General features: G+C 36.1%; 1 protein-coding gene across 1 annotated transcript in view; it reads left to right on the top strand.

Annotated features, from left to right (window-relative positions):
• Positions 1 to 16,169, top strand: part of crybg2 (crystallin beta-gamma domain containing 2) — an 89,661-nt gene that overhangs the window by 42,929 nt on the left and 30,563 nt on the right. The window contains exons 5-7 of the mRNA XM_030147977.1: positions 4,246 to 5,446; positions 7,022 to 7,693; positions 14,431 to 14,478. Of these exons, the coding sequence (XP_030003837.1) occupies positions 4,246 to 5,446; positions 7,022 to 7,693; positions 14,431 to 14,478 (1,921 nt within the window). The remainder of the gene's footprint in view (positions 1 to 4,245; positions 5,447 to 7,021; positions 7,694 to 14,430; positions 14,479 to 16,169) is intronic.

The following is a 16,169-nucleotide window of genomic DNA, read 5'->3' as shown; positions in this document are numbered from 1 at the left end:
TTAAGTTTTAGACTGATTTGTAGACTCATGTACAGGGTGTCCCAAAAAAATGTATATGCACTTTCAATAATTGTAAAGTACAGGGTGTTCCATAAGTCTCCATACATAGGAGACATAATACATATGGTTCTAACATGTATTTCTTTATATTTCTTCTTTATAGTTCTTCAGCAGTGGAGGACACGCATTGAAATGTGTTCCCGACAAAATGGCAGTCATATAGAGCATATTATATAAATAAAAATGGTTTATGTCAAGAAACGTTTATTTTTCCTATGTATGGAGACTTATGGGACACCCTGTAGATGTTTATTAAAATTCATGTAATTTTCAAAATGTAATAGAATTTACAAGCATCATTTTATTGTTTTGTCACCGCCTGTTCTCAAACTGACATCCGTTCTGGTCCAGACACTGCTGACATCACAAATTGTAGTAAAATTACTCTGAAATTGTCTCTGCACTTCAACTGCATTTTCATATTTCCAGTTGCATTTTAGAATGAATTTCCTTTCTTCAAAGTTTAGTCTGGCTGCCATCATTAATTCCAATGTGTTTAATCTGCAAAGAAAAAACAAACAATTGAGTTATAAGCTGCTAAAGTGTTTTGTTTTGTTTTTTTTCCCTTTTTTTGGGACACCCTGTACATATGCACTGTGGTGGCATTCTCTTGTCTTTTAAAGTCCAGGGAAAAGTTGGAGCTCTGTTAATCACAAATGTGTGTAATCATTACCTTTTGGTTAAATCCACACACTAAACGTTTGAGTGGGACTCATTGTGTGCCTGGTGTGTAGAGTCTGTTAACATCCACTGATACTCAAATACTTACCATCTCTTGCATTTTCTAACCACAGTCAGTTGGAATAAACCTTTAACTGCTGCAGGTATTTACACAATTACCGGTATGTCATTTATTTGACTGACTTGCACTCACTTCAGTTTTAGTTTCAATGTACTAATGACTATTTGGTAAATGATAAAAATCAGTACCTTTAGAGTTTAAGGTGTTGGGCTATAACCATCATATCTGCAGGCTTTGTTATTCTTCATATTTCCTAGGGAATCTGAGATCTACCGCTTAAAGCTGCATTATCACTTTGTACATCAGCTTCAGTAGAAATCAATTCATTGTCACAGTACACCTTGCTGTTTTTTTTCTTTTTTACGTCAGCAGATGCAGTTAAGTAGCTCAAAGCAATTACATGGATACGACCTTTCAAAAATTCACCCAGAGCATTAAACTGACACTAAGACGTGATGGCACCTGTTCTGCCTGATTGTCATGCGGTTGTGTCATCATATATGTTCTAACTGTAAAGCAAACCACACGATAACAATGGTTACATTTCTATATCTGCATAAAATGTAATCATTACACTTCCACTTCATCATAAGACACTATAAGCCAGTACAATACTGAATCTTATTAGTTACACACTGACATTGCAGGATTTTGGTATAAGGAAGTTTATAAACCCCATATTCCCTTCTTTTCCACACTTAAAGGGGTCATATTTTGCTAAACCCACTTTTATTACTCTTTAGTACATTTATTTCTGTATTTGGACCCTAATAGGTTTAGTTTAAGTTCTTTTCCGCTCAAAAAGGAGTATTTTTTAGTTCATCTATGTCAAATTAAACATTAACTGGGGGAAATGTCACTTAATATATGAAAGTAAGTTGTTTGTGTAAGCAAGATTTGTGACAACTGTTGTGATTTACTGTGTAACCGAATGCATAATGTCAAACTAAACAATAGTTAGATATAGGATATGTTTTTTAAAAGGATTATTACACTTATTTTGTAAAAAAAAAAAAAAAAAAAAAAAGAAGCCAAATCCATATCTGAATCAGTGATAGTGTTAAAGGGGTCATATTTTGCTAAACCCACTTTTATTACTCCTTAGTAGATTTATTTATGTATTTGGACCCTAATAGGTTTAGTTTAAGTTCTTTTCCACTCAAAAAGGAGTATTTTTTCAGTTCATCTATGTCGAATTAAACATTAACTGGGGGAAATGTCACCAAAAATATGAAAGTAAGTTGTTTGTGTAACTAACATTTGTGACAACTATTGTGAGTTAATGTGTAACTGCACACATAATGTTAAATTAAACAATAGTTAGATATAGGACATGTTTTTTAAAAGGATTATTACACTTATTTTGTCAAAAAAAAAAAAAGCCAAATCCATATCTGAATCAGTGATAGTGTTAAAGGGGTCATATTTTGATAAACCCACTTTTATTTTATTAGTCTTTGGTACATTTATTTGTGTATTTGGACCCTAACAGGTGTAGTTTAAGTTCTTTTCCACACAAAAAGGAATATTTTTTTTCAGTTCATCTATGTCGAATTAAACATTAACTGGGGGAAATGTCACCAAAAATATGAAAGTAAGTTGTTTGTGTAAGTAACATTTGTGACAACTATTGTGAGTTACTGTGTAACTGCACACATAATGTTAAACTAAACCATAGTTAGACATAGGACATGTTTTTTAAAAGGATTATTACATTTATTTTGTCCAAAAAAAAAAAAGAAAAAAAAAAAAAGCCAAATCCATATCTGAATCAGTGATAGTGTTAAAGGGGTCATATTTTGCTAAACCCACTTTTATTAGTCTTTGGTACATTTATTTGTGTATTTGGACCCTAACAGGTGTAGTTTAAATTCTTTTCCATTCAAAAAGGAGTATTTTTTTCAGTTCATCTGTGTTGCATTAAACTTTAACTGGGGGAAATGTCACTTAATATATGAAAGTAAAACGTTTGTGTAAGCAAGATTTGTGACAACTATTGTGAGTTACTCTGTAACTGCACACATAATGTTAAACTAAACCATAGTTAGACATAGGACATGTTTTTTAAAAGGATTATTACACTTATTTTGTCCAAAAAAAAAAAAGAAGCCAAATCCATATCTGAATCAGTGATAGTGTTAAAGGGGTCATATTTTGCTAAACCCACTTTTATTAGTCTTTGGTTCATTTATTTGTGTATTTGGACCCTAATAGTTCATAGAGTTTGAATTTGAACCCTCCTGGTGCTGCAAAGCTATCTTTATATTCATTTAGACAAAAATCAAGTGGATTTCTACAACCTGTTTTAATTCCTTCTTAATTTGTTACGTCTATAACTAGTTACGTTATGGCATTTGCAAATATAAGGTCAAGACTTCTGATGGATATTTCTCCGAGTACGACATAATTGTTTATCAGCAGCAGCGGTTGTAGTAAAAGCTGAAAATATGTCCAAACTTTGAGTCGATTATCTAAAATGTTCAGTTGTTGGTTGAACAGGACAGAGCAGCACAGTCAACAACCTGGAGGGGGCAGGGCATGAAGTGGCTCATTTGCATTTAAAGGGTCAGCGCTCTAAACGACTGGTGTCATTATTTAGAAATAGGGTTGCAGACGGACCTGTGGAGTTGAATTAATGAAGAATTCAGACCCAAGCAGAGCATTTACAGTTTATGTAGACCACAGGGAAATGTTTGAAAATGCAGAATTCCATTTATACAAAGCAAAATATCACTCCTTTAAAAAGTAGTGTTGGTAACAATGGAAACAACTTCCAAATTAAAGAATCATTCCACAGGGTTTTTTTTGCAGGTAATATGTGCAGTTAAGAAGATATTGTTTGTTCATTTTGCTCCAGAAAATTCTATTTAATATGAAATACTTACAGCAGGAAAGGGAACATTAATAGCTCCTTATTTTGCAAATTAAAATCTCTTGGATAAACATTGCAAAAAGTCAGCTCTGCTGGAAGGTGTGTATTAACTTGAACAGAAAGTCAGCACACACACTGAGAAAAAAGCAAACAGAAAAAGCTGGATTGTGCTAGGGAGTTTGTTTTGTACTGGATACATCCTGCAGGTGGAGGAGAATTGACTTTAAGTGACCTTTTAATTGTCAGCTGACTACATTTAAAGACAATTTTGTGTGTTGAAGTTTCATTTCTTGTGTGGCCATTGTGGAGTTTTATTGTGGAGTTTAATGTCAGTAGTTCAACTAAAGAAGCTGTAAAACAACTCCTGCATACATGAGACCTGTATAAACTTTCGTCTACACTGTATGGAAGTCAGGATACTCTAACTTCCTTTGTATAATTTGCATTGTTGGCAGTACATAATCACCACACCCAAAAGGTACTTGAGCACTTTACACACTGTGAACCAGTAACCGACATAATAATCAGATACTCAGCTGTCATTTTTGTCTGTTTCTCTAAATTTGTTCAGGTCTCTGACGATTTTAAAGACCCTGACCACGACATCTTCAGAGGATCTGCCAACTACAGCTACTGTGGACTTGGGTGACAACATGTATAAGGTCTATAGTAGTCTGAGCACCACCCTGTCTGCTAAGAACACATCTGCACCTCAAGCAGATGAGTCTAAAAACCGCATCCACAAAGTCTCTTTGGTCTCTGATGTTGGTAAGACTGAGGACAGCAAGGACACAGTGGACTTTATGAGAACAAGCACCACAGTGACAGAGTCAAATGGAATCAACACTGACTCTGAATATAAATGGAAAAACAGATTTGATGGCGTTTATCAATTTCAGTCTCAAACATCAGAATCTTCTCTTTCTGACTCTGTGAGTTACAGTAGATCTGACACTTCCTCCACCATCACCCCCTCATCGTCTTCCTCTGCTCTCCCTGAGGCTACCACATACAAATCCCTCAGCACCACCCTTTCCTCCTCCCCCTCCTCCTCCCCCCCTCCTCCAGAGGAACATATCATCCTTAGTGACCGGTTGAGTGACAAGAGAGAAGTCTACCTGAGCCGTGAGAGCGAGCCAGCAGGAGCAGCCCAGCCAAAAGATGAGTGGAGGAGGAGCATCATAGAGGAGGAGGAGGAGAAGGAGGAGCCTTCTGCACCTGTAGGTGAAAGAGACAGAGAGAGAGAGGGAGAGGCAGAGAGGATTAAGTCTCACAGGAGCTCAGAGGAGCTAACTGAGTCTGGGTACTCTTCCTCACATCAAGCCAGCCCCGACGACACAAGTGGCTTCAAAGGAGACGACAATTCCCCCCCTTTCACTGGAGTATTTAAGGCGACGCTTGTGGAGCTGGTCTCTGACCCTGCAGCTCCTCCACCCTCTCCCCCTGCCTCCCCCGACGTAGACTCTCCTAACCAGTGTGACATGGACACCCTAGTGGACACTCTGAAGAATATGGGACCATCCATGAGGCTGAGGACCATGGGCCTCCGAGGTCCTGCCCCAGTCCTCGTTTCCTCCCTTCCACCCATTGTTGAGGATGCTCCAAACCCCTTCGCCGCTAACATCACCGACCCCACGAAGATGATGAACGCAACAGGAGCTTCTTCTGAGTCTGTTGACGGACTTTACACTTTGCCTGCTGACCTGGGACTAAAGAGAAATGCCGTGAGAGACACTCGTCCACCACTGGAGCTGATGAAATTCAACCAGCAGGTATAGTCTCACACTGTTCTGTAATTACAGCTTCAAGCTAATGTGCAAAAAATACATCATACACTTGACATGCATGCTCACATTAGTCAAATATTTTATGGTTGCATCATTGATTTCTGAAATGCTTTGAGATGTGGGTAGAAATATCAAAGAGTTTATAGTTCAATATCATGTTCTCATCTTTTAAACAGAAAGAAAACATTGATAGTCTTTGCAATATCATGTTTTGATGCTATGTTTATTTGTTTTTTTGCTAAAAAAAAAACTAATAGGCAAATGTTAATTTCTTTGCTAAGATGCATATGTATATATGATGGTGTATCTTTATATTGAAAGTATTCCTAAAAGTTCTAAAAAGTTACAATATAGTGTCCTGTTTGCAGTGTTGTAGTATATCACAACATCCTGCTTTTTTATTTTAAGCAAAGCTATGAAATTCTTGTCCCCTACTAAGGACACAAATACATTGCTGGGTCTCAAAAGGATATACTGACTGATGACCCCTGTATCACAATCAAATATCACCAGATTGTTGCTGATGCACAGTAATAATGAACATCACAACAGACCTTTACACTCAGCACGTAAACATTTGTCACAAAGCCATGGACAATGGTTGTGCATTCATTACTGTATTACAAGTCATAGTAATGTTATTGCTGATCATTTCCTTATGTCATGCAACTCTGCTAAATAACATGGTAAGGAGAATAAAATAAAGTTGTCTGTATACCTATATATTATAAGTAGTTGACATATTATGTGTTTTTATTCATTTGCTTAACCCTTTATCAGGCACTTATAGAAATACTGTGAAATTCAAAATTTCAACCTTTGTGTGATTGGAAAACATAAAAAGACTATTAGTTTTGTGAAATATTAAAAAAAAAAAAAAGTTATTGTTATGTAGAAAATTAAGGATAATGAAGTTACCATATTTGGTTCCTTACCCATAAGTGGAAAAAATGTAAAAGTCCAAGAAGTATTAAAAAGAATACAAGAAAAATGCATATAAGGTGAAAGGAACATGTATTTTAGAACATTAGACCAACATAAGTGCTGATCCAGATACCTGTCCACATCCACATGATCCCTTTGAACAGTACCATTACTTCATGGTACCTAACAACAACAACAACAACAACAACAACAACAACAACAACGACAACAACGACAACAACGACAATAACGACAATAACGATAATAATAATAACGATAATAATAATAACGATAATAATAATGATAATAATAATAATAATAATGATAATAATAATAATACATCACACTTATATAGCGCTTTTTTGGACACTCAAAGGTGCTTCACAAACAAACAAAACAAAAAGAACAGAGAGAAAAAAATAAATACAAAGCAGGTCCACTCACTGTTCATTCAGAGGTGGACCTTACAGACCCTGTAGACCACACTGGACCTGAGATTGTTGACTCACTGTCCTCACTGTAGCTGTTGATGTCACTGTCTTGTAATGCATGTGGAAATGACCAAAAATAGTCATTTTCCTGATAAACTAACTGTAACTTATCACTTATCATACTCATGGGCTTAATTCCCTGCAGGACCAGCCTGGGACACGAAGCTTCATGGACTTGCCCTACCTGAATGGAAACGACCAGCCCCCCAGCGTAGGCTCTCGTCTGGATAACAGCATCATCTTCTCAAGCTTCAGGTCAGCATCTGTGGATCAGATGGTGGAAAACGGAAAGTCACATCGCTCACTCATCCGAGCCGCCTCGCTGCCAGAAACAGGACCTTCAAATGATCGCATGAGTATGGGACCGAAAGATATCACTGGACTCGGCCTCGGGACAGACCCAGCAGGCTCCCGATTTGAGCGCTACTCCTTCCTTTTAAACTCTTCACCTTCCGCATCAGGCTCCCTGACCGGCGCTGAAGACCTGAACTCTCGTTTGAGCAGGCCCCCGTCGCTCAGCCTCAGCTCTCCTCCTTCCAGCAACAGTCCAACCCATCTCCTCAGCCCCACCGGCTCCATAGACCTCCACAGGCCCTTCGCCACCACTGACTCCCCTATGGCAATGTTCAGTCCCACGCACAGCATGGGTATGGGTGCTCCCATCCTACAGAGGAGCTTCAGCAATGAGGGCACTATGGGCATCCAGCAGGGCCCATTAACCAACATGCATGGAGGACCACAGTTCCAGGGCCAAGGACAGATACAGGATCCTGAGAAGAATTTAATTTGCAAATACCGCGCCTTCCCTGATGCTTATGTGAGTATTACAGTGGCCATTTATGAAGTTATTTACTACATACCAATAGAGTCCTCTTATTCATGGGCATTTTTCCTGATGATTGTTGCAAACTGACAACCAAAATTGGAAAATTGGAAATGGAAATTGTCATTACAAAATAATAGAGGCATCATTACCTCCGCCAGGAGGTATTGTGATCACTTTGCTTTGCGTGTTTGTTTGTTTGTTAGCAACTTTATGGGAAAACTATTCCAACCATCTTTACCAAATTTTACCCACAGATAGGCCTAGGCCCTGGGACCAACCCATTAAATTTTGGGCCAAGTAGGCCAAAGTTCAAGATCACAGCAAGGTCACAAAATCTACAATTGTCCTATCTCTCATCATTAAACAATTTTCAAAAATTCATAAAAAAATTCAAAATGAGTCCGATTAGCCTCCAATTTGATACACCTGTAGCTTATAACAATATCTTGTATCTGGCACAAAATTGTCCACATCCACTGTGGAATGTGGACTCTGTGGACATTTCAATTTAATATTGAAAATCCCATTTACCACACACTTTTCATTATAACTCAACAAATATTGATTGGAATTTAATATAATTTGACATACACATGACTGGTACCAAGCTTCAACTTTTACTGTTGTATGGAACAACCTTGAAACTGTTTAATTTAAAACGAAATAGTCGATCCATGCATGCACACCGTTTGGGGTGCTTGGCACAGGTTTGCGTTCTCTGAACACTTGTTTTCCAGTGTATTTTCAGTTGTAGATTTCCAAACCCCAGCCTTTTAAAGTTTAACAAATTACAGCAAAGTAAGTGAGTGTTGACCTTTTGACAAGCAGTTGTAGGCAATGTGTTGCGGACTTAATGTATGAATAAGAAGATGAGAATAAGAATTGTTTTTCCTGCAGAATCAGGCAGAGGTAAGTGAGAGTCCACATTATAACACATAGCAGTCATATATCAGCCTATCTGTCCATTGACATCTATTATCATGTTGTTTTCTGAGGCATAAATTGAAAAAAACATTGAGTATTTTTCCCCAAATGTACTTGACTTAATCTATGTTTTTAGCAGCCTGTCAACTCAGAGGAGCAGAATAAAGATGAGCATGTTTTGTTGAACTCAATGAACTATACATCAAACATGGCAACATTTTATGTCCACGTGTTCTGGAGTGTAGCCATATCTGCTTATATAAGCCACACCCATGTCATACTGACAGTTTATACCCTCTATACATTATATACTGCAATAGGCAAAAGCCAGTTTTAAAACCAGTGTATTTTTACCTACAGCAAATAAACTTGGCGATAAATTATCTCATCTCCCTTGACATATAGTGTTTGGATTCATTCTCTACACATCCTCCAGCAGAAATCAGCTAAATCACGTGCTTCTCAGTTAGAACTTTAGAGTTAAGGAGAAAAGCTGGAAGACACCGATAATTTCAATGTGTTTAATCTAATAAATAGACTCTTCATAGTCTGTTTGTCATCATTTAGTTTCCAGAGCTTAGCTGGGACACAATTTTTTACAGTAAACTGTTCAACCCCTTTAAATGTATTAAAAAATAACCATATTATTTCCCTTCCCTTTAACTTTATTGTAGCTTTTTCAGTCACTGGAAGGTACTATGATGCCTGAAATGGTGGCTGCATGTATGCTTCCAATTTCAATTGTAGATTCCTCTGCATACATGTCATCCTTTTTGTTCACGGAGCATGTTTACTTATGTTGTCAGCTCCTCTGTCGTTCTCAGACCCATTCTTTTCACTGTGAAAAAAGACAAACAGGTCATCTTACAACAGGTGACTTCATCTGTGGTTTGTTGTGCATACATGACAAAATCCCTCTTTGTGCAGCGTTTGTGCTCTACATGCACATACTGTTTGAATGTATCATAATGGAGTGTCTAATTAAAGAGCAACATTAGCGTTAAAGTCATAGGAAATTGCCATAGTGGCTGATAATGGTTTTAGTTTATCAGAAGTCTCAGTGTCACACTCGGTGTGAAGCGAGTGGGATGAAAAGCTCTTTATCATGACAGGAGGCAGTAGGAGCGTGTTGTTACATGCAAGGATTTTAATGTGCAAGTGGAGAGCATGACTGATTAGGACATGTTTTAAAATCATTTTTCTTGGCACATGTTGGACTAATTTTCACATCAGTTAATGGATGGCTTAGAAGAATTTCACACTAAACCACTTACTATTGCATTTCATGAGATATTCTGCTAATATTTGTGAAACTAACCAAACGACTGACTCCTGAGGGAATCTTGTAAATTATGACAAGCAATGAAACCAGATCTTGAAATAATTCTTCTAATGATCATATCCCCTGCATTAGAGTATGTGTACATATTTGCTTTGCGTGCATATCATAAGATACATGAGTTATTTCTGCAAGTGTAAACAGAAAAAGGGTGTCAGGTGAATTATCAGTGTCTGCTACAGCTGTCCTGTGTAGTTTTAGTACAAATGTTTGCACAGGATGTTTGTTCCCACCAGAACAATACCCGGCTCACTTCTTAGACCTTTAATAATATTGTCGTCTGACGGATATCCAGTGGCTGCAGCAGGTACTTTTTCAGGCCGAAGCACACAGCATGACCACAGCTCATGTTACTGACCCAGCCACTCAGACTAAGTGTTTGGAGACACTCTGTTTGGGCTTCAAAAGGCTGCAGCTACTGGCAATGGCTTAGAGCAGATTCTATCAAAGATTTACAGCTGAAGATGGTATAGCGGGAAGGCTGCCAAGAGTTGAAACAGTTATACTTCAACCACCTAAAGTTCAGTTCTTACCTATTATTATTATTATTATTATTATTATTATTATTATTATTACATCTGTTGCAGCAGCTATGCAATTAGGGCTGGGTGATACGGCCAAAAATGTCAATCGGCACAAATAAGTATTATGATAAAAGTCAAATCATTATTTCTTTCAAGTGTTAAGACTGGTGTGACACAAAGTAGAAAAAATGAAGAAGTCATTTATGGTTTTGCATTATTCATTAAAGATGTAACACGACAAAAATTCTGTAAAACATGCATAAAGATGAAACTGTGAAATATGTAAAAAGGCAAAAACACCACCTGCGGTAGTGCATTTTATAATAATAATAATAATAATAATAATAATAATAATAATAATAATAATAATAATAATAATAATACATTTTATTTGTATAGCGCTTTTCATAGAACTCAAAGACACTTTACATACAGCAGATAAAAACAGAAGCCAAACACATGAAAAACAGATTAAAAGGCAGATATACAAATATAAAACAATTAAACATTAAAATGAAACATTAAAAGCAATCTTAAATGAGTTTTTTTTAAAGGGATTTAAAGGTGTTGAGGTTGGAGCAGTGGTTTATAGTTTAGTGCTTATGCCATTTTATTTACCAAGATTTAATGTTATTGTAGGTGAAACCAGAGCTCTTAGTTACATGATGAACATTTCATAACAAGACAAAAGGTGACATAATGGACAGCTCTATGTGCCCTCTTTAGCATCACATGACAAATACTTACTAAGCAGCCAAACATTGCAGAAACAATTGCCATAATCATAATAATATACAAAAAAAACATGAGTGTAAACACAGTGAGACACTGACATGTGTTGTATGTGTTATAGTGGGCAGTTTAACAAAATTAAGCCGAAAAGCAAAATAAAAATGAATGTCACAATAATATATTCATCACCATATCCTCCTGAGACCCAGGAAAGTAAATGTTTTGGCTTTTTTTACATTAAATAATTGTCTTGATTGAAAAAAGCATAATGCAACAGTTTTTCAGATACAATTTTTATTTTTATTGTATTTTTTTATGGAATATCCTCTGAGGTGGACAGGATTTTGTTTCTAATTAAAGCTGTGAAACTCTTGTCCCCTTCAGAGGACAAAAATGTATTGCTGGGTCTCAGGTGGATATGTAATAAATATTATTGATGTATTGCCTTTATGTAAGTACAGAAGTTGGTGCTCTGTCTGAAGTGGATAGAAACTAGACTAGTAAAATTAAACGTCTCTGAGGGGGATAAAAAATGAGACATTTGGACAAAAAACAAAGTCTGAGTGATTTGAAGGAGATTCTTCATGCCACAGGTTACATCTTTAGCTGTTTGTCAACGTATTAACAGGATTATTGCTCCGATCTGTTCTTTGCATTAACAGCATGAGCGATCATTCTCATCTGGTGAATGTGAGGAATCAAAGTATATTTATTTTGGCACAAAACGCTCTGCTGCTCTGTACCTTGGTTCACCTCAGCTGGGCTCCCCACCCTACCCAACTATCTGTCTGTTCCTGCAAACCTCAGCCACACCTCACCTTTGTATGCATCTTCACATTTCTGCCGTTGTTTGCCAGATATTTGATGAAGTTAAGGTGACAGCTAGAAATGTGTGGTTGAAAGAAGTTAACGAAGAGATTAGCTATTCCCTGAGAGTAGTTAATTAATTGTACTCATTCTCGTTCAATCCCATTCAATGAATGTGATTTTCTGAAGCTGCAAATTCCATCCCACAGTTTTTATGGGAGGCCTCGGAGGGAAAGGAACAAAAGGGAAAACATGTCTGTGGGAGCAGTATTAACATAACTCAGTTTCTCACTGGTTTGTTTCTGCCTAAAGCAAAAAAGTACAACAAAACACTACATGTCAGTTTTGTAAATCGGCAATAAAACATAAAGTTTAGCAAAAAGTCAAATCGTTATGTGAAAGTGGATTCATAATAAAACTGACAACAACAATAATAATCTTTATTTACAGATTTATGTCGTTATTCTATCTCACAACCATGAAAAGTAATGGAACAATTGAATAAATTGCAGCATATGATAAGATGACACAGCAGCCTGTAATGTTCAAGAGAAATGATGAAAATAACTATAAAATAAACTATAACAATGAAGCAACATCTACACAAAGCAATAGGAAGGGCATATGTAGAAAAAAATCAAGTCAAATTTAGAGATATAAAGTTTTTTAAAAGATATATCTAATGGCCTCACCCAGGTTTTTCCATAATTTTACAATAACACAAAATATATTTTCATATGTACCTTTTTAAATATATTGATGTGTCTTTTCTTTTTTTTTTTTTTTTACTTTATTTATAGAACATTTTGAACATGTCAGACAGACAGAGGTACAAAAATATAGAACAGACATCAAATGCTACACCTGAATGACCCCCCCCCCCAAAAAAAAAAACAAAAACAAAAACAAAAAAACAGGCCAGCCACTCAGAACCCAAACAAAAACAATTAAATAGCTAAGGAAAACAATTCAACCAAAAGAAGAGGGGGGAGGAGGAAAGGGAAGGTGTATAAAAAAAAAAAAGACTTTCATTTTTTTTTCTTACCTGACAATTCCAATCATAGCTGATAATTAATTTTCAATTGTAGGAAGTTGTCTGACATCTAAGTATTACATCTCTGTGGTGGGAAACTGGTGTGTATGGTACAGTATGTCTCTGAACGGTGGGAGTTGGTCTTTTATTTAGTAGGTCAGAGCTGAAAAGGCACCAGAGGGCCTCTCAGCTCCTCAGCTCCCATTCACTTAAATGTAAAGAGGTGTTCTGTTGCAAATGGGAAAAGTCAAAATGCAGTTGTGTTCTTGAAAGTTGAATCAATTCATTTAAGAATGTTTTTTTTTTTTGTTTTTCTTTTTATGTGGTTATAAATATGCTTCTGTTGATCAAATGAGGGCAGGGGGTGGACACTAATGAGGACGTCTGAAATAATAGAAGGGCCTCTTTTGTAGGTAACATGATCCACATGATAACTTGTTTCCTACTGAACTCCCACAGAGTGGAGGCCAAGTGACACCTGAGACGTAAAAGACACACATAGACACAGTCATATTGCAGCCACATTCCAAGTTGTATCATTGAACATCCCGGAATTCCTCAAACATACCGATTGGGATTTGTTTGTAACGTCAGTTTTCTCATTACTTACCGTCTGCGACTGTTTTTGATTTTATCAGAGATATCAGATTATGTCAAATGGGAACACAATAGAGCATCAGGAAAAACAACTAGGAGCAGTTAATTTCTCCTTGTCAAAGAGGTGTTTGTTCGTTCCTGATGTCTTCTCCCCGACGCCCCCGAACCTGTTCAGCAGGGTGACGAACATAAACAATGTCTGGTATGCAAATGTTCACCACAGCCCACACAGAATGATCTAAGTTATGGCTGACATTTTTCATTATATGTGTAACAGATCATGGCCTGTGTCACCCATACATGCACTTTGTTCAGTAATCTCAACCTGGTTTTTCTGCCTCAGTCCATAATAATGTACATTACATTATATAGACTAAATGTCATCTAAAATTAATGATTATTTGCAACACAGTACAGCAAACTATTACATGATCAAAAACAAATTAATTTTAGCCAAAAACATGTCTCGTTTTGAATGTCTGGGGTCGCCAGAAATGTATAATGTTAAAAAGTCACAAAAGGTTGGGAACCACTGGTATAAGGTGATTAAGATCATTAAAATCAAATTAGATGAACATTTTCAACTGTAAAGATTATATTAATAGTAATATTCCTCTTCTTTATAATGTACAATATTCTGTAAACACATTGTTGAAGTATTTTTGTCTTAACTTTTTTTGTTATATTAATGAATGGTTCTCAGATTCTGCTTATAATTTGTTTTCAAAAAGAAAAGATGAGTATAATAAAACTTTTTTTTCCGTGTTCACAGCTAACTAAAGAGAAGGAACATGGGAAGCTCAACCCTCGCCCTGGAAAGGTGAGTCCAAACCTGTTATTATTATTATTATTATTATTATTATTGGTTTTTTTTTGTTTTTTGTGTAGCTAAATATGACTGAAATGTGTTGTCAATTTTATATTCAAGCTGTTTTTACCCAAGAACGAACCCTTAGCCATGAACCTTGACCTGATGTGTTTCCTCTGTAGTTTCAGCTTCAATCCTTAAAATTTATTTTTCGGCAACTTCCAAATGAAATTTTCTCCACATTAAACTTCATCTAAGTGATTTTTATTTTCTTATTATTCTCTTCAGTTTTTGGTTGTAGTGAGGTATTTTCCTCCAGTTAATGTACTGACCCTGTAGATGTCCAAAGAGCTCGTAGTAAATTCTAAGGTTATTATAACAGAGAAACTGAAAACAGACTGTGGAGAGAACAGTTAGAATCACACTGCATCCATGACTGAGGTGTGTAGTCTTTCAATTTACATATTTTCAGTCTGATACTTCAACAGTTTTAAAACAACTGTGACTTACTTTGACTTGTAAAGTTGTCATTTTAACTGACAAATATCATATGTTCAAATGCTGAATTTAATAGGATCAAAAAATTACTTGTTTCTCCAAAATGTCACTGTTAGGCAAATGTCACCGCCCACTTTTCAGCAGGAAATGCTCTGATTGGTTAAAGACAGATCAGCTGACAAGGCAGTATGGGATCAGATTTTGACATAAGGCCACTGTAAACACATGATAAATCCAACACTGGACACAAAAACAACTTCCAAAAAAACTTTATCTTTCTTTATGTTATCATTTTCTGAGAACTAATCTGCCATGTTCACACACATTGATAATGCACACAGAGCTGCTTAACTGTTAGACAACAAAATCATCAATTACTAATGTGCTGTATACATCCAAAAAGACATGGGGTGAATTGAAATAAGTCTCAAAAAGTAAAATCCATCTGTTTGACTGCAGCATTTCTGTTGTTAAAGTAGTTTTAATGTACTGAAATGGCAATAATTCACTTTTCAGAGCTAATTTCCCCAATGTGGTCACTGCTCTGTGGTTAGTAAAGGGGCGGGGCTAGGACCTTTACCTCAAATAAATGTTTTTTAATTGGCTTGTTTCGTCCAGAGGTTCGGGCATTATAGGGTTAATACTACACTGAACAAGATCTTTTTTTTTTTTTTTTTACCCCTTTTATTTTACACCACAGAGTTTATATAAACCTCAAAACATGGGAGACGGTGCAATTTCATGATGTGGGACCTTTAAAACATAACGAATTTAACCTCTGGGATTAATAAAGTGTTCTGATTCTTTTTTTTTTTTTTTTTTTTTTTTTTTTTTGTGAATTTATTTTTATTGTTGTTTTGTTTCGGATTTAAAGGACGTTTGGGATACACTGACCATAAAAAACCTTTGTGACTAGCAATTGGTTTTAGAAACGTGACGTTGAAATTAAAATTGTCCATTTCTGCTCTTCATGAGTCCTCAATCTATGGTTCAGAATCTCAATCTCAAACATTCCATTTTAAATATTTCCATTTCCACTGGCCTATACTTTTTATTCCTTCCCTGCTGTAATGCTTTTAATTTTTTTATGTAAAGCACTTTGAATTGTCTTGTACATAAAATGTGCTATATAAATAAACCTGCCTTGCCTTTACAATTTGTAGAAAGTCTTTAGTTGTAGGTGGTTCTAATCTGCACCATTTTTT

This window comes from Sphaeramia orbicularis, chromosome 11, assembly GCF_902148855.1.
Source record: "Sphaeramia orbicularis chromosome 11, fSphaOr1.1, whole genome shotgun sequence".
NCBI lineage: Eukaryota > Metazoa > Chordata > Actinopteri > Kurtiformes > Apogonidae > Sphaeramia > Sphaeramia orbicularis.
The sequence above is the reverse complement of the archived record's forward strand: the minus strand, read 5'-3'. Positions and strand labels throughout refer to the sequence as shown.